The 22,656-nt window shown below is 41.4% G+C and overlaps 1 protein-coding gene across 1 annotated transcript; it reads left to right on the top strand.

The window, feature by feature from the left end:
- Positions 1 to 1,975: 1,975 nt before the first annotated feature.
- On the top strand, positions 1,976 to 22,096 carry LOC135523709 (thyrotroph embryonic factor-like). The gene is made up of 5 exons (XM_064950550.1): positions 1,976 to 2,212; positions 8,052 to 8,411; positions 9,600 to 9,820; positions 18,904 to 19,115; positions 19,599 to 22,096. The coding sequence occupies exons 1-5, from the start codon at positions 2,137 to 2,139 to the stop codon at positions 19,618 to 19,620; spliced, it is 891 nt and encodes a 296-aa protein (XP_064806622.1). The 5' UTR covers positions 1,976 to 2,136; the 3' UTR covers positions 19,621 to 22,096.
- Positions 22,097 to 22,656: the final 560 nt, after the last annotated feature.

The raw sequence follows: 22,656 nt of genomic DNA, 5'->3' as shown, positions 1-22,656 counted from the left end.
TTGAACTATAAATGGTGACAAACGGTGGCCGCAAAGTGTTAGGGCCTACATAAAGCTGTCCCAACATCTTACTACTGCTACACCTGGCTATCAGCAGCGCCTTGTCTGGCAGCGAAACAGTTAATTCGGCCTCATTTAAGGCCTTAAAAAACATAGCTGATATGGCTGACTCGCTTAAACAAATGTGGTTTCTACTGACAATTGATATGTACAAACTATGGCATAAGGGGACGACAAGTGGATCAGTGGCAATCCATTTCGATTAAGACAATGAGGAGCTAGGACTTTTGCAATGTACAGGACAGAATTCAGAACATGGGCAGTTCTTGGTGTTCTCCCTGTACACCAAGTCAGAACTGTAGGATAAATAAAGGGGTCATATAAGTAGACAATGAAAGCTCTTACAATATTCTATGATTACATTTCTCAAAAACAGGTTATAGGCTACATGTGCACCACCAACTAAGAACAGTAGGCAAAATTAAGAGGGGTAAGTATACCAAATGATTAAGGTGAGGCACATGGACTACTAACATCTTACGACACAACATACACTTTGTATTGCTTTCTAGTATACTCTAGTATACTTATCTCCCTGGCATATTACATAATTTATGCAGCAGCATACAATACATTTTTGGATTCATTTGAGCATGAAGGTGGCACGGCGGTCCTTTGTGGGCAAATTTTGTCCTCAAAGTCTGGCATTCTCTGGATTTATTGTGCTTTCAAAACAACTGGAGGCCGTATTTACAATTTTGACTTGGATGACCGTTCATAACGTATTTTCCCAGTCGGAGCTGGTTTATTCCCGACTTCCCAGTTGTCTTGAACTCACTGAAGTAAAGTTTTCTCAGTTTTGTGTTGTTGTTTTGAGTGCGGCACAAATCATGCTTCATTGACAACAAGGCCAATGTTGAATGTTTATCACTTTAAATTAGGAAAATAGCTCCTTAATCCCAGATTTGAGACCACACAGCCATTGTCACTGAATCTTTCCAACCCACTCATTGTTGAATTCGCTATTTCCAACTTGTTGTGTAATGTTTATGTCCAATGGCCGATGAGCACCAATCCGTTTTATCTATAATTTCTATTCATTATTTATCTTCATATGACAAGGATTTAAAAGGATTTGTGAGTAGATTGTCGACTTGATTCGTGATGATGATGACTGCAAGCTAAGATTTTGAAAGTAGAATGTTGACATGATCAGTCCAATCACTGCTACTGTACATTTTACGTGATTTAACATAATTTTATCTGTGGCCAATGACCTTGAGCCTTCTTGGATGGCCACTTGTAATGTAACTCTATGGCTGCACCCGAGAATTTTTGATATCTCCCCTTGGGGGTGACGTAGTGTCCCCATGAGTGACCAAACACTGAGCCAATCACAGCGCAACGCTCTGTATTTTCTGCTGGCTTGCCCCACCACAGAAAGCAGTAAACTTGGCTGAAACACCTGCATTTTGGAGCTACCTTACTCAAGAAAACATAAAAGAGACTACGTTTGTATGTAGCTTGATTAACTCAATTATATATATATATATATATATATATATATATATATATATTTACATTGTTTGCAAACTGATATGTGACACACACACACACACACACACAAATGCTATACCCCATAATCCTCTGCAAAATCCAATTTTCTGTGCAGAGAGCAAACCGCTAGCCAATTTAATTTACCGTTTACATATATTTAGATCAGTGACCTATTTAGGAAAGACAAATGGTGAGGCAACTAATTCGTTTTTTTTTTTGCGGAGCACGTAGACTTATTTCGTAACAACGTATTTTTGTTTCTTAGGTAATACAGTAAACGCATCCGATTGGCTTTCCCTATTTTGTCGGACAACAGGAGAAACCTATCACGACTCTTTCCTTAAATTTCTAGCAGTGATTGGCTAGATTATGGGGGAAAATCGCTGAGGGGCGGGATACAAACCTTGTGGTCATAAAAACGATTTACATTTTCCACATGTCCATCAATCTCGTTTTACATGTGGATATTTTTTCTGCTGTTGAACTTGGAAGCGTTGATAAATCTTGTCAATTTCATATATCTGCTCCAGTTTTGAATTGATAGTCAGACCAGGAGATCTTTAAAAACTTTTAGAAAAGATGTCTTCAGACATTCCGGAGATTTTCAAAGCTCTGCTAGAGGACCCCTTCACTGTTCCTACATTTGATTACAACGGTAAGAAGAAGCAAAATAATCGTTATTTCTTTGTGAACATTGTCAATAAATTGCGCTGTGTCTGAATGATAACGAATAATGTTTCCCCAGCACTATAGTAAACCACGCGCGTACCAGTGTTCCAACCATAACACGTATTTGATACATTTGTTGCAAGCATAAACAATGTGCTGTCTGTGAACACTCTTCGACTATAAATACCAAATGTTGGACTAATTTCTCACTGCATGTCCTATATATTGCGTAACCTCAATAAAACCCTGGTGCCATTTTGACAGCGTCTCAGTTTAGCCTAGGCAATTTGATCACAAGATTGACCTCCCGATTTAATCAACATGCCAGCATCATGTGGTGTGGGGGTTGAAGGGAGAAGTAGGGTTACGGTTTGTCATCGTTAGAGGGCTCTATTCACTTGTTCTGTTCTGGATGTGGATGTGTTCTCTCATTTGTGAGATTGGATTGGATGTGATTTATATAAACAGTCCAAGCAGATGTTGTCAACACTTAACCAGATTGTAAAACAAGATTAGAGTAGATATGATTTTTCACTTAAATTCATGAGACAATTTAAACATGGACAGTTGCAAAATGCAAGTGGTGTCAGGTACTCCTAAACATACTGATCACACTCAAGATACAAATTACTCAGGGCATTCACAACACTTGAACCACTGACATCAACTCCCAATAGCCAAATACCACTGGACAGGACTTGGCACCTAAAACCTAATGATACAACCTGTCCACATAAGAGCTGTCTGGTATGCACTTGGTAAGGAAATGCTGGTAGTCTAATAATATGAACTGTAAACACAGAGCTCACTAATCTTGTGATATCCTCTTCCCAAACCAATTGCTGATAATTAGACACATTCACACAAATGTTTGTAAGGCCGTGGGAGACACTGTTAAGTACACACATTGGTGCCCTTGGCTGTGTAGCGCGATCAAAGCCAAGTGCGTCATAGAGGAACCCACACACAATCTTGCCCAATGTTTGAGCTGCTTCCCTGAGGAAGGAGATAAAGGGCCCCACTGTTAAGCAATAATATAAGCCAGTAAAGTTTCATTCCATCAGCCATCAGACTGCTGAACAGTGGGACATAGGACAGATGCATGCCCAATTCAAGGTCGGAAAGTAGGTCGCAGAGGCTTTGAATAGGTGAAAATGTAAATGTGTGAATTGTGTACTAACTTTCCAGTTTTCTGTACTGCATGTGTATTTATATTGTGTCGTTTGTGTATTTGTATACTGACGTCACAAAATTCATTTCCATGTAAATGGACAATAAAGTATATCAGATCGTATCTCTCACACGAGGGGAGGGGGACAAAGTGTAAGGTCATGCTGTCAGCGCCAGTAATTCCCTGGAGGTCCATCCCCTCGTCTTGATGGTGACAGATACACTCTTGTCTCCTGAATACCATATCACCCCTTTGGATGGACTTTTTTATAAGGCCTTCATAGATGCTAAACAAATTATTTAGAAGCAAACATCCAGAGAGTGAAAAAGGGTGATGACACATTTGGCAAAATGCCAGATGTAAGGAGGACCTGATACAATAGCTTTTATACTGTATAGTAGGCCAATCAATAGCTTTCATACTGTATAGTAGGCCAATCAATAGCTTTTAAATTTGTGAAACATCTATGTAGGCCTTGTAAAGGATTTATGAAGGTGTCTAAAAGACAGTAGTGGATGACATCTATATTTTCCCTCTTACTGAGGTGAGGATGCTAGACTAGCTCTGTATACAGACAGAACAGCACACTCTGTACTCTTGCAGTAATGCCCCCTAAAAAAAACTATTTTACTCCTCAGATTACAATACAAGAATGCTGTCTTTGCCTCTGCTTGATCTGTAGAAAACAAATGTTTGACAACTTGTGTATCATGTCTATCCCTATATCTAAATGTTTTGAGTAAGGGCTTAGTATGTTGTGCATTTGGCTGTTATGGTATATATGCGTATGAAGGCCCATGTCTAAATATACAGTAGCAGTCAAAAGTTTGGACACACCTACTCATTCAAGGGTGTTTCTTTATTTTTACTATTTTCTACATTGTAGAATAACACATGGAATAATGTAGTAACCAAAAAAGTGTTAAACAAATCAAAATCTATTTTATATTTGACATTCTTTAAAGTAGCCTCCCTTTGCCTGGATTCTCTCAACCAGCTTCATGAGGTAGTCACCTGGAATGCTTTTCCAACAGTCCTGAAGGAGTTTCCACATATGCTGAGCACTGGTTGGTTGCTTTTCCTTCACTCTGCGGTCCAACTCATCCCAAACCATCTCAATTGGGTTGAGGTCGGGTGATTGTGGAGGCCAGGTCATCTGATGCAGCACTCAATCATTCTCCTTCTTGGTCAAATAGCCCTTACACAGCCTGGAGGTGTGTTTTGGGTCATTGTCCTGTTGAAAAACAAATGATAGTCCCACTAAGCGCAAACCAGATGGGATGGCATATCGTTGCAGAATGCTGTGGTAGCCATGCTGGGTGAGTGTGCCTTGAATTCTAAATATATCACAGCAAAGCACCATCACACCACCACCTCCATGCTTCACGGTGAGGACCACACATGCAGAGATCATCTTAAATCAAATTGTATTAATCACATGCACTGAATACAACAGGTGTAGACCTTACAGTGAAATGCTTACTTACAAGCCCCTAACCAACAAATGCAGTTTAAAAAATACGAATAAGAAATAAAAGTAACAAATAATTAAAGAGCAGCAGTAAAATAACAATAGCGAGACTATATAGAGGGGGTACCGGTACAGAGTCAATGTGTGGGGGCACTGGTTAGTCGAGGTTTATTTAGGTAATATGTACATGTAGGTGGAGTGAAAGTGATTATGCATAGATAATAAACAGAGAGTAGCAGGAGCGTAAAAAGGGGGGGGGGGGCAGCAATCTGTTCACCTACTCTGCGTCTCACAAAGACACGGCGGTTGGAACCAAAAATCTCTAATTTGGACTCGTTAGACCAAAGTACAGATTTCCAAAGCTCGTGTTTCTTCGCCCAAGCAAGTTTCTTCTTATTGGTGTCCTTTAGTAGTGGTTTCTTTGCAGAAATTCGACAGGCCTGATTCAAGCAGTCTTCTCTGAACAGGAGGAGAGATGTTGTTGACAACATCAACAGTTGTGTCTGTTACTTGAACTCTGTGAAGCATTTATTTGGGCTGCAATCTGAGGTGCAGTTAATTGCCTATTTTCTGAGGCTGGTAACTCTGAACTTATCCTCTGCAGCGAGGTAACTATGGGTCTTCCTTTCCTGTGTCGGTCCTCGTGAGAGCAAGTTTCATCGTAGCGCTTGATGGTTTTTGCAATTGCGCTTGAAGAAACTTTCAAAGTTCTTGAAATGTTCTGTATTGACTGCCCTTCATGTCTTAAAGTAATGATGGACTGTCGTTTCTCTTTGCTTATTTGAGTTGTTCTTGTAATAATATGGACTTGGTCTTTTACCAAATAGGGCTATCTTCTTTATGCCAACCCTACCTTGTCACAACACAACTGATTGGCTCAAAGAAGAAGGAAAGAAATTCCACAAATGAACTTTTAACAAGGCACACCTGTTAATTGAAATGCACTCCAGGTGACTACCTCGTGAAGCTGGTTGAGAGAATGCCAAGAGTGTGCAAAGCTCTCAAGGCAAAGGGTGGCTACTGAAGAATCTCAAATTCAAAATATACAGTCAGCCACCAATTGTGCAAGTTCTCCCACTTAAAAAGATGAGAGAGGCCTGTAATTTTCATCATAGGTACACTTCAACTATGACAGACAAAATGAGAAAAAAAATCCAGAAAATCACATTGTAGGATTTTTAATGAATTTATTTGCAAATTATGGTGTGAGATCTCACCCAACACTCAGATATAATTTACAAACAAAGCATGTGTTTAGTGAGTTAGATATTGTTCTTGTCCTGCTAAGCGTTCAAAATGTAACGAGTACTTTTGGTTGTCAGAAAAACGTATGGACTAAAAAATAAATTTGACTTTACTACATTCCAAAAGGAAATTGTCAAAAATAAATAAATAGTAAAGTACATAAAATAAAGTAGTACTTTTACTTAAGTACTTTACACTACTATTCTCAGGTGTTTTGAACGTGGCATTACCATTTTCCACGAGCACGTGAAGCCAGCAGAAGTCTAACAGAATGGAGATGTTGCTCCCCCCCTCCCAACAAGTTTTCCTCTCATTTATGCAGGATTACAACGGATATATAATATTTCGTCAACCAATGGTGTCACGCCTTGCCTACGTCGCGCAAAGAATGTTAATATTCATAATGGCAGAGAAGAGCACCTATCGGGGCAGGGATGTTTTATATTTTCTACTCTACGAGGTGCGATTTCTCTTGACCAAAAAACGGTTGTTTTTTTTGATTATTTGGAGAATCGATCAGAATCTGAGATTAACTAATGTCGAGTCGTTTGCTGCAACATAACCTTTAGCCTAATCTCGGTGTCACTCTCTGAACTGAAAGGCATTTTTTTCACGGACAGGAGATTGTTAGGGTAGTCCAAGCTTCATTGTTGAAGTAGCCTATCTTTAAATTTAGTTGTTGCGTAATTACCGGCAAAAATGTCTGGAGAGGATCACAACCAAGAATGAAACATTCATGGGGTCACCGGGTGCGTTTCCCGTGGTATTGGAGAAAATCATGTTAATGCCCCAACCGAATTTACTCGAGAGCGACGATGGTAAGTCTAGATGCTTCTGTGTGGGGGTTACACGCACCGTTTGTTAACAAACTGAGAAGAGACCGAATGCGAATACAATTTATGCAAAGTAGTAGCCTAAAATGGATGGATTTACACAAAATCACATCCTGTCTGTGTGTTTCTATAGTGTTATGATCAACCAAGCATTCAGGTATCATTTTATCTGAATTTGAACTAAAATTGGGTAGCTGCACTTCAGTTCTGTGGTTCTCAGACCGCATACACAGTTGACAGTAAATTCTTCTCTCCCCACTCCCTTCAACTCTCCTCCTCCTCACCACTCACTAGGCAGGTTTCCATTTACTCATCTCTATTGACAAAAGCAATGTCGCAAAAAAGAAAATGCGACAGGTGTAAATGGAAATGGCAGATGTAGTAGACATTTCTAAAGATGTACCACTCCCCCCTTTCCGTTCGATAGGGGTGGATTATTCTTCTGACGAACTTTCTTTTTTTGCGACAAATGATGATTGAGACAGTGTTTTTCGAATAAACGATGATTGCCGAATCATTATGAAGGTATGCGGGGCGCTGTTGTCATACATGTTTAAGTCTTTTCATCCACACGAGTTACATGGAAACGCACCCTAGCCTGCATATTATATGCTAATTTTATAAATGTCACAAAAAATCTTTAGACAAGTTAATGGAAACATGGACAGTGATTTTCAGGTCACAAAGTCTGAGTTGGATGACTGTTCAAAACGATTTTCGTTTCTTCGAGTTACCAGTGGTCTTGAATGCATTGAAGCAGGAGATTTTTCAATTCCCAGTTGTTTTGAAAACTGCATATATTAGTAGGCTAGGTCACATATTCGTCTGGCTAGTGTCAAGGTCCCCTTTCCACCAAATAGTGACGTAGGCCTAATATTTCTCTTCCATTGGTTGAAATATGGTGCTTGCATGATCAGATTTGTGGGTTTGGTTCTCACATGGACCACTTATATGGAATATGTCCTGAGTGTAAATGGATTAAACCATTTACTGAATGACCATGTCAAATAAACCCATTTACAATGCCTGTCTTCTCACAACTTGTTTTAACATGCTTGCCATAACCCATAACATTATACAAGGCTCTTCTGTTTTGCTGCCACAGACAATGACAAGGATAAGCTTTTTACGGGGGACAATGTGGACCTTGGAGGAGGGAGCGGGATGGGTCCGTCGGCCGCCCTGACCCCCGCCATCTGGGATAAGACCATCCCGTACAACGGGGAGACCTTCCACCTGGAGTACATGGACCTGGAGGAGTTCCTCATCGAGAACGGCATCCCCACCTTGTCCCTGGACAATGCTCTCAACATGGAAATTGCAGAGAAGAAGACCGAGAAGTCAACCAGCACCACGACAGCCCTCGCTGCCCCAATCTCCCTGCTGCCGGTCCTGGAACTAGACCAGTGTGAGGAGGAGGTGGTCACCGTCACCCTCAACAGTACTGATATCACAGCCAACACCGGTAGGCTACACCTGTGAAATCATTAGAGCCTTATGCACTAATGGTCTGTTAGTGTTATTACATAGAGAATTACCCTAGTAGTTACATGGTATAATACATAAGTAATACAAAGCGTAACTCAAATGTATTTAAGATCAAAGTAAACCAAGTAAGTTGTTCTTGGTTCTGCCATAGACAGTCAGACATGTCTGAGCACCAAGGGCACACATGGCACATGTACGGAGAAACACATACTGGTTTGTTTGAATGTCATTCAAGGCTGTATGTACTGTTGTGTGTGTGCTGCTGTAGATGGTGGTAAAAATAGATCCTAGCTATGCTGAGTGGTCAAGACAACCGTGGTGTTTATTACGAGCTGACCAGCAGATTTGGGCTGGGCCTACATGAGGCCATCTTTATCGAATGTAGAAGCCTGGATTTATTTTAAAAATTCTCCAGTTCAGGATATAAACAGGTTAGAGCCAAATGTATGTTTCTACCGAACAGAATGTTCCATTTACATTGGGAGCATTTATTTACCCTTAACTGATTGTAGCATTTACCCATCAACCTGTTAGGTTCTGAACAAATAGTAATGACTCAAACGGACGACTAGAAAAAGCTCAAGCCAAGTTTATTCATCCCATTGGGTCAAACAGCTGAAAAGACAAGCTATGAAGATACAAGTACATGTATTTATAACCTCCTACTAGGTGGGGTCAACTCCTTACACATCTAGACAGCCAATACATGTCTGTTGCTAGGCAGGAACTTCATTGGTTCCTCTTACTGGTGTAGTCATTGCCCTGCCTGATGCTAGAACCTTTGTGGGTGTGGAAGTGTATGTGTGTGAGAACTGTAAAGAGGGTTGTTGTGGTGGGCCCCTCTGGACCCCCTTCCAGAGGTTTCTTCTCACTTCTTCTGCTGACTTGACCTCAAGCCAAATTCCTCGCTCCTCTTTAGTTCCGCAGCTGGCTTGCCTTATCAGATATTAACTGTTGCCCTTTGCCTCCCTCAGTAACTTTCGATACACATTCCTTATTCACCCTTCATTGACACAGAATATAAACAGTTATCATACATGTAATGAAATCCATATGTTCTTATATAGTGACAGGAATAAGTATATTTCAAGTTAGAACCCAACAAACCAAAACGGTATACTTGAAACCTTAACCTAATGCTTGGTCACCTGTATCTCCCCCACAGAGGTGGTGACAGACAAGGACAGACTGACCCCTGAAACCATCGACCCGGAGGAGATTGAGGTGAATGTGAACTTTGATCCGGACCCTACGGACCTGGTCCTGTCCAGCGTTCCTGGAGGAGAGCTGTTCAACCCACGCAAACACAAGTTCTCAGAGGAGGAACTCAAACCACAGCCCATGATCAAGAAGGCCAAGAAGGTGTATGTACCTGAGGATTCTAAGGTACGTCAGAGACATGGAGGTCGGAAACGATGATAAGGGTGTGGTAGGTAGGTGTCTACATTTTCTTTTCAAATTCCAAGAAGAGAAATAGGATGTTGTTTTTTTTTATAGTTATTTAATTGTGGTTTACAGTACCACCAGTTAGTTCACAGAACAGTGGTCACCAACTGCGACTGGTTGATCTTCAAGGCATTCCTAGTCAATCACCAAACATTTCTGTAGAAAAGCCAATGATGAAGGCTTGCTCCTTTTTTTTCTTGCCGCTGTTGGGAGATCTGTGGCTAAATCGAGTGTCACCGTGCCTACAGCTTCCAGCAAAGTTTGATATTAGCCTACATGAGATTTCATAACTTTCAAAAAAAAACATGACCTGAGAGAGAATGTAAAGAGTTGCTGTTTTTATAAGTGAGTTTATGTTTAAGTTTTTATACAGCACTGTCAACACTGTTTTTATTCAACACTATTACACAACATAAAATGCGCTTCTTCCTACTACCACTCGCGCTGCAGCTGCTTTGAATTAGTAGCCAAGTGTACTGATAGCCCTGCGTTTTTATTATTAGCAGCTTGCCGTGTCTATTTTAATATCGAGAAATATTTCACTTTCTCTGGTCATAGGAACATGCATGAGGCTGATGCAGTGCGACTCGAGTTTCGCCATCAGGTGGAAGACCCTGTCCACTCTTTGGTCAGTCTCACCGGAGGAAAGGAAGGGAGAGAGGGACGAAGAGAGGCGGACCCTCTGCTGCTCTCTCCCTCCCTCCGCTGAGACTAATGCCTTGTTCAAAACAAAAGGAAACTCAGAACTTGGACATCTCCGACTTCAGTCTGTTCAAGACAAATGGGAACTCAGAAAAAAACTAGATCCGGCTGGGAAGAAATCTTTTTGAATGGTCATCCAACTCAGGCCTCTTTCTAGCACTCTGACCTGAAGATCACTGACTTCATGATTTAATTTAGTTTTTTTTCTCCAGAGTTCCCAGTTGTCTTGAAAGCACCATGATCATCAGATGCAGGTACAAATTATTTCAATTTATGCTCAGCTGTGCCTTGCAAGTGCTACACAAACTGATCTATTTTGTTATCAAAGCTCAAGTGTTAAAATATACTGAACAAAAATATAAATCAGTCAATTGAAATAACTAAATTAGGCCCTAATCTATGAATTGGACAGGGACACAGCCATGGATGTCTGGGATGGCATAGGCCCACCCACTTGGGAGCCAGGCCCACCCAATCAGAATTAGTTTTTTCCAACAAAAGGGCATTATTACAGACCGAAATACTTTCATGAACTACCCGGGTGGTTGGTCTCAGACGAAAAAGCCGGATGTGGAGGTCCTGGGCTGGCGTGGTTATATGTGGTCTGCGGTTGTGAGGCCGGTTGAACGTACTGCCGAATTCTCTAAAATGACATTGGAGGTGGCTTATGGTAGAGAAATGAACATGAAATTATCAGGCTACAGCTCTGGTGGACATTCCTGCTGTCAGCATGCCAATTGCACGCGCCCTCGAATTGACATCTGTGGCGTTGTGTGACAAAACTAGACATTTTAGAGTGGCCTTTTATTGTCCGCAGCACAAGGTGCACCTGTGTAATCATGTTGTTTAATCAGCTACTTGATATGCCACACCTGTCATGTGGATGGATTAATTTGGCAAAGGAGAAATGCTCCTAACGAGGATGTAAACAAATTTGTTCACAACATTTTAGGAAAATACGCTTTTTGTGAGTATTGAACAGTTCTGTTATCTTTTATTTCAGCTCATTAAACATTGGACCAAAACACTACATGTTGTGTTTTATATTTTTGTTCAGTGTATATAACATGGTGTGAGAAGAGCAATATTGCCAGGCATATAGCTAATGTGCTGTGAGAATGTATTCGGCCTACCTACTGCACAAACCTCATTCCTACAGAACTGTTTTTATTAGGTTAATGTAGAAAAATAAGTCATGCAACAACAACAAAAATTATAATCTGAGCAGTTGATCTCTGCTTGCTTTTTGACTATAGCTCAGCCTTCAACACCATAGTACCCTCCAAGCTCATCATTAAGCTTGCTGCCCTGGGTCTGAACCCCGCCCTATGCAACTGGGTCCTGGATTGCCTGATGGGCTGCCACCCGGTGGAAAGGGTAGGTAACAGCACCTCCACTTCGCGATCCTCAACACAGGCCCCACAAGGGTGCTTGCTCAGCACCCTCCTGTACTCCCTGTTCACCAATGACTGTGTGGCCATGCATGCCTCCACCTCAATCATCAAGTTTGCAGACGACACAACAGTAGTAGGCCTGATTGCAAACAATGACAAGACAGCCTACAGGGAGGAGGTGAGGGCCCTGGTGGAGTGGTGCCAAGAAAATAACCTCTACCTCAATGTCAACATGAATGAAGGAGCTGATCGTGGACTATAAATCAAATTTTATTTGTCACATGTGCCGAATACAACAGGTGTAGACCTTACAGTGAAATGCTTACTTACAAGCCCTTAATCAACAATGCAGTTGTATTTTTTTTAAGTGTTAAAGTATTTACTAAAATAAACTGAAGTAAAAATCAATTTAAAAAATGAAGGAGCAAGAATAACATAACATTAGCGAGGCTATATATAGGGGGTACCGGTACAGAGTCAATGTGTGGGGGCACTGGTTAGTTGAGGTAATTGAGGTAATATGTACATGTAGGTAGAGGTAAAGTGACTATGCAAGGATATTAAACAGAGTAGCAGCAGCATAAAAATGGCAGGGGGTGGGGGGTGGACAATGCAAATAGTCCGGGTCGCCATTTGATTAGCTGTTCAGGAGTCTTATGGCTTGGGAGTAGAAGCTGTTAAGAAGCCTTTTGGACCTAGACTTGGTGCTCCGGTACCACTTGCCGTACGGTATCAAGGAGAACAGACTATGACGAGGGCGGCTGAAGTCTGTGGCAATATTTTGGATCTTCTTCTGACACCACCTAATATAGAGGTCCTGGATGGCAGGAAGCCTGCCTCCGGTGATGTACTGGGCCGTACACACTACCCTCTGTCGTACCTTGCGGTCAGAGGCCGAGCAGTTGCCATCCAGGCAGTGATGCAGCCACCATGCTCTCGATGGTGCAGCTGTAGAACGTTTTGAGGATCTGAAGACTCATGCCAAGTATTTTCAGTCTCCTGAGGGGGAATAGGTATTGTCATGCCCTCTTCACAACTGTCTTGGTGTGTTTGGAACATGATAGTTTGTTGGTGATGTGGACACCAAGGAACTTGAAGCTCTCAATCTGCTCCACTACAGCCCCGTCGATGAGAATGGGGGATGTGCTCTGTCCTCCTTATTCTGTTGTCTACAATCATCTCCTTTGTCTTGATCACGTTGAGGGAGAGGTTGTTATCCTGGCACCACACTGCCAGGTCTCTGACCTCCCTATAGGCTGTCTCATCGTTGCCGGTGATCGGTCTACCACTGTTGTGTTGTCGGCAAACTTAATGATGGTGTTGGAGAATGCATGGCCAAGCACGACATGAGTGAACAAGGAGTACAGTAGGGGACTGAGCACGCACCCCTGAGGTGCCCCCATGTTGAGGATTAGCGTGGAGGATGTATTGTTACCTACCTTACCACCTGGGGGTGGCCTGTCAGGAAGTCCAGGATCCAGTTGCAGAGGGAGGTGTTTAGTCCCAGGGTCCTTAGCTTAGTGATGAGCTTTGAGGGCACTATGGTGTTGAACGCTGAGCTGTAGTCAGTGAATAGCATTCTCACGTATGTGTTATTTTTGTACAGGTTTCTTGGACAATGTTGTTGTGAGCCATGACAAGCCTTTCAAAGCGGGATTTATTATAAGCGTCCGGATTAGTGCCCCGCACCTTGAAGCGGCAGCTCTACCTATTAGCTCAGTGCGGATGTTGCCTGTAATCCATGGCTTTTGGTTGGGGCACGTATGGTCACTGTGGGGCCGATGCCATCGATGCACTTATTGATGAAGCCAGTGACTGATGTTTTCCTCAATGCCATCGGAACAATCCCGGAACATAGTCCAGTCTGTGCTAGCAAAACAGTCCTGTAGCTTAGCATCTGTGTCATTGACCACTACCTTATTGAGTGAGTCACTGGTACTTCCTGCTTTGGTTTTTGCATGTAAGCAGGAGTCAGGAGAATAGAGTTATGGTCAGATTTGCCAAATGGAAGGAGTGGGAGAGCTTTGTACGTGTCTCTGTGGGTGGAGTAAATGTGTTCCAGAGTTCTTTTTCCCTCTGGTTGCACATTTAACATGCTGGTAGAAATTAGGTAAAACAGATTTAAGTTTCCCTGCGCTAAAGTCCCTGGCCACTAGGAGCGCCGCCTCTGGATGAGCATTTTCCTGTTTGCTTATGGCCTTATACAGCTTGTTGAGTGCCGTCTTAGTGCCAGCTTCGGTTTGTGGTGGTAAATAGTCAGCTATGAAAAATATAGATAAACTCTCTTGGTAAATAGTGTGGTCTACAGCCTATCATGCGATGCAAAACCTTGAGACTTCCTTATTATTAGATTTTGTGCACAGCTGTTATTTACAAGTAGACACAGACTGCCACCCCTTGTCTTACCGGAGGCAGCTGTTCTATCTTGCCAATGGACCGAAAACTCAGGCAGCTGTATGTTATCGATGTTGTCGTTCAGCCACGACTTGGTGAAACACAAGATATTAATGACGGCGATTTGGGCCTTGGGAGCACGCCCCAATCCACATCGACAGGGTCGCAGTGGAGAAGGTGGAAAGCTTCAAGTTCCTCGGCGTACACATCACTGACAATCTGAAATGGTCCACACAGACAGTGTGGTGAAGGCGGCGCAACAGAAGGCTGAAGAAATGTGGCTTTGCCCCTAAGACCCTCAAACTTTTACAGATGCATAATTGAGAGCATCCTGTTGGGCTGTATCACCGCCTGGTATGGAAACTGCACTGCCCGCAACCACAAGGCTTTCCAGAGAGTGGTACGGTCTGCCCAACACATCACCAGGGGCACACAGCCTGCTTTCCAGGACACCTACAGCACCCGATGTCACATGAAGGCCAAAAAGATCATCAAACCACCCAAGCCACGGCCTTTTCACACTGCTATCATCCAGAAGGCGAGGTCAGTACAGGTGCATCAAAGCTGGGTCCGAAAGACTAAAAAACAGCTTCTATCTCAAGTGACTCAAAAACAAGATGGCGACCGGCAAGTTCGGCATGGTGGCAGCACTTTTACTTTGTGTTTGTTTTAAATGTTACTGGAAATAATTGCATCTGCTATTTAGATGAAAGGATAGTAAATTATCAGCAACTTCTCAGTCCTGCAAACACATTTGATGGCATCCAGCGGTAGTGGTGAGGACGATGGAGTGGCACCTGGGGAGGGGTGCTTCATGGCGACAGAGAGGCCACCGGAGGCAGGGCAGTGGGAAGATGGCAGCGCAGTGGGAGGCGAGTTACAAGTGGATCGGGAATTCAATTAGGCTTTTATTTTGTGCACTTAAACGTCCGAAGCCTACTACCGAAGATCGATGAGATATGCCTGTTGGTTTGCAAATCAGAGGTGGGTGTCTTGTGTTTTACTGAGACATGGTTGGATTCATCTGTTTGTGACTCAGAAATTGAGATAGGTAATTACTCTGTTGTCAGGAAGGATTGGATTCGAACCGGTGGGGGAATATGTACGTTTGTAAGATCAGACATTGCTATTAATGTTAGATCGGATTTCAACACTGATCTGGAGATTGTCTGGCTGGATATCTGCCTTCCCAAAACCAAGCCGATTTTGTTGGGGGTGTGTTACAGGCCGCCCAATCAGAATGCATTCTATGAAGGTCTTGAAATTGTGTTGTCAAACTAATGGTTCCCTGTTGAAGGAAATAATTTTGTTAGGGGATTTCAATACTGATGTCTGCAAAAAGAAGCCCAACGTACAGTGTATTACTATTGTAGATCACTTGCTCTGACCCAAATGATAAAACATCCCACCAGGATATGTGAAACAGTGCAAAGTACAATTGACTTAATATTGGTGTCTGATACATCTAAAATATCGCAGAGTGGAGTAATAGTCTATGGAATCAGTGATCATTTTATTACATTTTGCACAAGGAGGGTATTTAAAGATATATTTAAGTGTCACAAAACCGTTAGAATCAGAGGACTCAAAAAATACTGTAGAAAAGTTTAGGGAGGAAGTGGGTATAATTGACTGATCACAAGTGCTAGATATTGTAGGGGTAAGACAGTGCCTGGGAAGCCTTTAAATGTAGATTCCTTGATGTGGTGAATGTGATGGCTCCCATTAGACGGGTCAGGGTAAAGCAGAGATCTAGCCCTTGGTTTAATCATGAGATTCTAGAATCTATTCAAGCAAGGAATAAGGCCTTTAAAAATGTAAGAACTCTCAAAAGCAGCACCGAGGAGGATGGATGAAGCTAAGAGGGGTTACTTTACTGAGAAAATCATTGAAAACAAAAATGACCCTAAAAAGCGTTGGAAATCATTTAAGGAACTAGACTTTGGTAGTACTCCTACCAAAAACAAACTTAACAGTATCGGACTGAACATCAAAGGAGAGATGGTATATGAAAAAGCAGAGGTTGACAATGAATTCAACTTTTGCCAGCAAGCTGCCCACCAGTTCTGGTTTGTATGGAAGCAACCAAGTAAAGAAGTATTATGTAGAGTTAGGGGTTCAGCCAAACTCTTTTTCTTTTGCAAAGGGAGCAACAGCCAGAATAGTCAGTATGCTGGCAGAGCTTAAATGCTCCAAAGCCACAGGCCTGGATAATATTCCTGCAAGGTTTCTAATAGATTCTGCTGAGCAAATTGGCCCTTGTATTACGCATATCGTTAATCTCTCTCTTGAACAAGGCACCTTTCCCAGGGACATGAAACAAGCTAAAGTTATACCTCTGTATAAGAAGGGGATAAAGTCTGACCCTGTGAATTATAGGCCTGTATATATTCTCTGTGTAACATCAAAGATCCTGGAGGGAATTGTACATTACAGGGTCTAATGTAAGATTTTAAGTCGGGTTTTAGAAAAACATACTCCATTGATTCATGTCTACTTTACTTGACTGACTTCATCAGGAAAGAGATTGATGAGGGAAATCTGTGTGGAATGGTACTGCTTGACCTACAGAAGGCCTTTGATACAGTTAACCACTGTCTCCTAATTTCCAAACTGGAGGCACTGTTGTTAAGCAGTATCCCTCTAGGCTGGGTAAAGTCCTATTTATCAGGGAGGGAGCAAGTAGTAGAGGTTAATGGTTCACTGTCTCAGGAAAAACCAATGAGTTGTGGCGTTCCGCATGGGAGCGTGCTTGGGCCTCTGCTGTTTTTATTGTATATTAACCATATGAAAGATGCTTGTTCTTGCCGTCTTTTTCTTTATGCGGATGACATTACACTTCTGGTTTCTCACAAAGTAAAACTATGTTGGAGAACATACTTAGCACAGCGCTTACTAACATAGCAAATGGCTTGTAGATAATAATCTATCTCTGCACTTAGGGAAAACTGAAGTAATTATTTTTGGATCCAGACCTAAATTGTGCAGGTCATCTGAAATCAGAGTGTAGTTAGGTGGTGAGGTGCTGACTACTAAAACCTCTGTTAGCTACTTGGAATGTATCCTTGATGGAAGCTTGGGAGGTGTGAGCATGGCCAATAAGGTGCTAGGGAAGGTTAATGCCAGGACTACGTTTTTGGCTAGAAAGTCCAAGCTGCTTGATAAGGACTCCATGAAAGTGCTAGCTACTGCCCTCATTCAATGCCATTTTGACTATGCTAGTACTTCCTGGTTTGGGGGCTTATCCAAACTTATGAAGGGGAAGCTCCAGATAGTCCAGAGTAAGCTGATCAGGGTAGTAATGAAGGTGAGTCCATGTATTCACATAGGCAGGAGCTGCTTTCAGGAACTAAACTGGCGGCCTGTTGAGGCTAGGGTGTCCCAGATTAGACTAGGTTTGGTTTACAGGAGTATTTATGGTCCTGCTCCCAGATATCTAAGTGATTTACTTTCCTTGTGTTAGGGATGCACACAGTCACAGCACCAGATCAGGTGTTGCTGATGTATGCTTATACAGGTTCAGGAGTAATGCTGGGAATGGTACTTTTCTTGTATACTGGAGCCTCAGAATGGAATGAGTTGCATCTGCCCATAAAAACAACGTCCTCTCTGGGCAGCTTTAACAATAAAGTAAATATGTTTGATGTCCTCTGTGCCCATATGAATAACTATGATGTAACTGGAATGATGAGATAGGTGTTCGTCTTCTCTGTTTTTGTTTTATTATTTCACTGCCATACTGTGTTGGAGCTTGTCTATCCATCTTGTCTCAAGAGGACCACAATGGAAATAAGTCCTAGACTTTGTGTTATCCTCGATGATTTTATTAATGTGCGCATGTATGGCTTTTAAGTTTTATGTGTGCTTGTTTTTTTAAATGGTCGAATTAATAAACTAAACTAAAATCAGACAGTTAAATAGCCGTCACTAGCTGGCTACCACCCGACTACTCAACTCTGCTGCCCTATATACATGGAATGACTGGCCACGTTAACAATGGAACAGTAGTCACTTTCATGTTTATATACTTCTCTACTCATTTCATCTGTAAATACTGTATTTTAGTCAATGCCACTCCAACATTGCTCGTCTTAATATTTATATATTTCTTAATTCCATTGTTTTACTTTTAGATTTGTGTATTGTTGTGAATTGTCAGATACTACTGCACTGTTGGAGCTAGGAACAAGCATTTTGCTACACCCGCAATAACATCTACTAAATATGTGAATGTGACCAATAAAATTTGATTTGACTGCGAAAGTGATCTTGACTCAAATGTTGGTGACCACTGTCATAGAGCATTCAGTCATTCTGAAGGTCTTTTTAAATGACCGAGCGCCAGTGAGGGGAAACTAGCTTTTGCTTTTTAACAAAGCTTTCAATAACTTTGCAGCGACATTGGACGCTTTCAATAACACAGCAGTGACATTGAATTGAAAGCGACCTTAATGCTCTCATCATTAAGGTCGCTTTCAATAACAACCTTGTTCTCTCTCTACTCTTTCTCTTTCCCCCTCTTCTCCTCACAAGGATGAGAAGTACTGGCAGAGGAGGAAGAAGAACAACGTGGCGGCAAAGCGTTCCCGGGACGCGCGCCGACTCAAGGAGAACCAGATCACGGTGCGGGCAGCGTTCCTGGAGCGTGAGAACACGGCGCTACGACAGGAAGTGGGCGAGCTACGGAATGACTTTGCCCGCAGCAAGAATGTTGTGGCCCGCTACGTGGCCAAATTCGGAGAGCTGTAAGGGACCAAACACAGACAACTGCCGGCCGTTGCACACAGATTGCATCGGCTATTCACTTCATTTTGGTCAGGGCACTAAGTAGCAACATCCTTTGTTTGTGGTCATAAATCAATTGTGAATATCCACTGTTGCACTGCTCACATTAGCTGCATACGAAACAATGAGAGACAGTGATATGCAGTAAATATGAGCACCTCAGTGAGACAGATGAGGAAAAGGAAACGATGACATCACGTTGAGGTAGAGAAAGGCAGGCATATTATTGCAATGAATACACTACAAAATGTTCAAAAACAAAATAACCAGTGAGACATGACCTTATGTGTTTTGCTCCTTTATAACACAGTACTCCCTGTATAACACAAGTTTGATGGGTAGAATTGTTGAATAATGTGGTAATGAAACATTAACCTCACCTCATGTTAACTCCCCGTCTTCCTTTCCTGGTAAATTATCTACTTTTTCTCTTCTCTTTCAAGTGCATTGCTGGAAGACCAGTAGACTATTATTGATTTTATTTGTGGTGTGGGTGAAGTAATTGAATCAAATACAATGGATCGATGGACCAGAAGATGGAGTGTGGAAGAGAGTGAATGATGTTGCTGTGTAGATAATGTGGAATTGTATTAGTGACCGCTGCTTATTGTTTTTATTTAACTTTTTATTTTTAAAAATGTAGGGGGTAGATCAGCTTTAATATTGCAAATAGATTGTAGCTTCCATCAATGTAATTGTATGCATAATTTCTTATCCCCCCCCCCCATATATTTGTTTTGTAAATATATATTTTATTTTTATTTTCCCCTAACCCTACCACCCCTCCCCTAATTTGAGTAAACTAATGGACAACAACACTTTGGCCTTTTACAGACAGTGTATTTTACAATAGTTGTTTTTAGTCCCATCCTTCAGCTCCCCTTAACCCATCTCTGAAGACCACCCAGTTTTAATTTAGTTTTACCATATTTTTAACTGTGCTGTTTCACAAACGTTCTGAACCTATATACATTTTACGGACACAGTATATTTTACATTAGTTTGTTTTCTTGTTTTTAGTCACACCCTTCAGCTCCACTCAACCCCATCCATCTATCTGAACACCATCCAGTTTCGATTTCTATTTGCCATATATTTTTCACCTGTGCTGTGATGTTTCTGAACCTTTCTATTCTCATAGTTTCTACAGATTGTAAATTAAAGATTTTTTTTTTGCTAAAATTATTATATTATTGATGGATTGATTGACTTTTCAAATCACCCAGCAGTGCTATTTGCAGAGTTAGATCCAGGTAAATGTTGCTATTCTTCAGCCATTTATTTAACTTGGTTTTAACTTGTGGGAGTGCTTCTTTCAATACACTACAATGAGAATGTGTATTCTGATCATGTTTTGTACAACATTTGCTGGTAAAGAGATTGGGATTGAGGGGGATAAGGGTGGATGACATTTTAGTAAACTGAAAAGGGATTTTATTTTGGGGGGATTTTAGTCTAAACCTGCATGGATTGTCCATAAGCAGTTCTGGTTTTCATAACTTTGCTTCCACGTCTCCCGTTAATTAAAATATAATACAATAACTAAAATGAATCTGGAGACTGATACGGCTTGGTAGTGGTTTTAAGACCATGTTAGTAAGACCTTCAATGCAAGTCTTTTCCTGTACATGTTAACACTTGCTCAAACTGTACACAATGCTTGGTAATATTTCAGTCCCTGTCTTGTATATTGTCCCATGGTCTTTGATCATTGTTATTTCCAGGAAACTTCTTTCTTCAGCTTCTGTGTTTTGTGTTATAAAGAAATGCTTAAAGTTAGCTTTATTTTTCTGGACACTTTTTCCTTATATTCAAATAACTCCATACAAAAACAACCTGTTGACTTATCTATGACATTACTGTGCAATTTACACATTTTCTGCAATTGTGTTCTCAACCAAATGTAAAACTCCAACCTTTCTCCTGTTTACTACTATGGAAAGTGGTTTATCCAACTTCTCTGGGACCTTGATTATATATGGACAGTTGCCACACAATGTAAAAAGGTGACCGATTCTGTGCTGTCTACAACGAGTACAATACATTGTAGTTACCTCATGAAACTGGAAGACAGTCTACATCAGAACTATGGGGAAGTTTGTATGTTGCAGTTTTTTAATTCCTTTTGATAAATGTTGCTGTTTTCAAATTCCTTTTGTCAAAATCAGGATTTTTTTTAAACTCAATGTGGCTTGATCTGGGCCTGTTTCAACAAGGACCTTCAAGTGTCTTCAGCTGACTCAGTGCAGTGCCCAGTCAGGGCAATACCATATCATACACTGAAATTCAAGCCTCCTTTCAGTCCTTAGTGTTTCCCCCTTTGGTCCATCATGTTTCCTTGTTATCAAGCCTGATTGTCACTTTCCTAATTCCTGCTGATGTAACTGGAGGAAAACAAGTGATTGCAGTGCTTTCAGCTCAATTTGGAATTTATCTGAAGAATTACCTTGAAGGTAGTCTGGATGTGTTTTACGTTTAAAAAACAATTGACGTTTTAAAATTGGTTTTGTGCGTTGTGGTGAGAACCTTGTTCAAATTGACAGCTTCATTTATTGGTTGTTTGCAAAATCTGGAGACAATACCTTTGTGTGGCAGTGATTGTAATTATTTCTGTCCTTTGACTATAACTCAATAGATCAAACATGTTGGGAAGTAGATGATTGAGAACAGACAAATCAAGAATTTGATTGATAAACTATGTACATCTTGATTAAACCAACCAGTGAACGATGTCAGGAAGGGAAACCGACTGGATTGGGTGCCCCCTAAACACTAGCACAATTACTTTCTTACACGACAACCAAGAAAATGTTAACATCTGTTATTCAACTAGTGCAGGGGAAATTCTTAACTGTTTGAGAATTGTCTAGACTTAGTTTCTACATATTGTTGCATGTGGCTACTGTATGTCCTGTATATATAAATAAAGTTGTTGAAAACAGTGAAGGTGTTTTGGGGCTGAAGTACCTGCCTGTGTAAATATTAGACAGGACAGTTGAAACCATCCAGAGAAAGGAACACACCAGTAGCTTTAGGACAAAGCTTTCTCAACTTAGCCATTGGATAAACTGGACTCTTTTTTTTGGCCATGCCAGGGGTGTAATCATCAGTTCACAACCTTTTGCAATAGCAATGGTTTACTCAAACAGAACCTTTTGCACCAAAAATGAGTTTATTGGACAAATTCAGGTAGGTCCCTCAGTTTCGTTTGGTTCGTTGTGAATACACCCCTGGTGTTGCATAAGCCACTCTGAGAAACTGAAAAGATTCCATCTGGTGGGGGAGGTATAGAGGAAGAAATGAAAAGAGGACGTGGCTAAGACCAACAATGGATGTGTGTTAGGGGCTGTAGCCAATTGTGAATACAGCAAACATTCGTGCATCCACAACACTTATCTAATTTCAATGTAGAGGTGTTGATTAGATTTGCAAGTGGGGATGGAACACTGAATCACACCTCAAATCAGGAGAGCGAGCTTAAATCCACTGTTGAGTCAGGTG

This window comes from Oncorhynchus masou, chromosome 31, assembly GCF_036934945.1.
Source record: "Oncorhynchus masou masou isolate Uvic2021 chromosome 31, UVic_Omas_1.1, whole genome shotgun sequence".
Classification (NCBI taxonomy): Eukaryota; Metazoa; Chordata; class Actinopteri; order Salmoniformes; family Salmonidae; genus Oncorhynchus; species Oncorhynchus masou.
This window is presented reverse-complemented; position numbering and strand designations above follow the sequence as displayed.

Coding starts and splice junctions, on each gene's coding strand:
- LOC135523709 (XM_064950550.1), top strand. CDS start 2,137: ATGTCTTCAGACATTCCGGAGATTTTCAAAGCTCTGCTAGAGGACCCC. Junction 2,213..8,051: donor TCCTACATTTGATTACAACG/GTAAGAAGAAGC, acceptor TTGCTGCCACAG/ACAATGACAAGGATAAGCTT. Junction 9,821..18,903: donor ATGTACCTGAGGATTCTAAG/GTACGTCAGAGA, acceptor TCTCCTCACAAG/GATGAGAAGTACTGGCAGAG.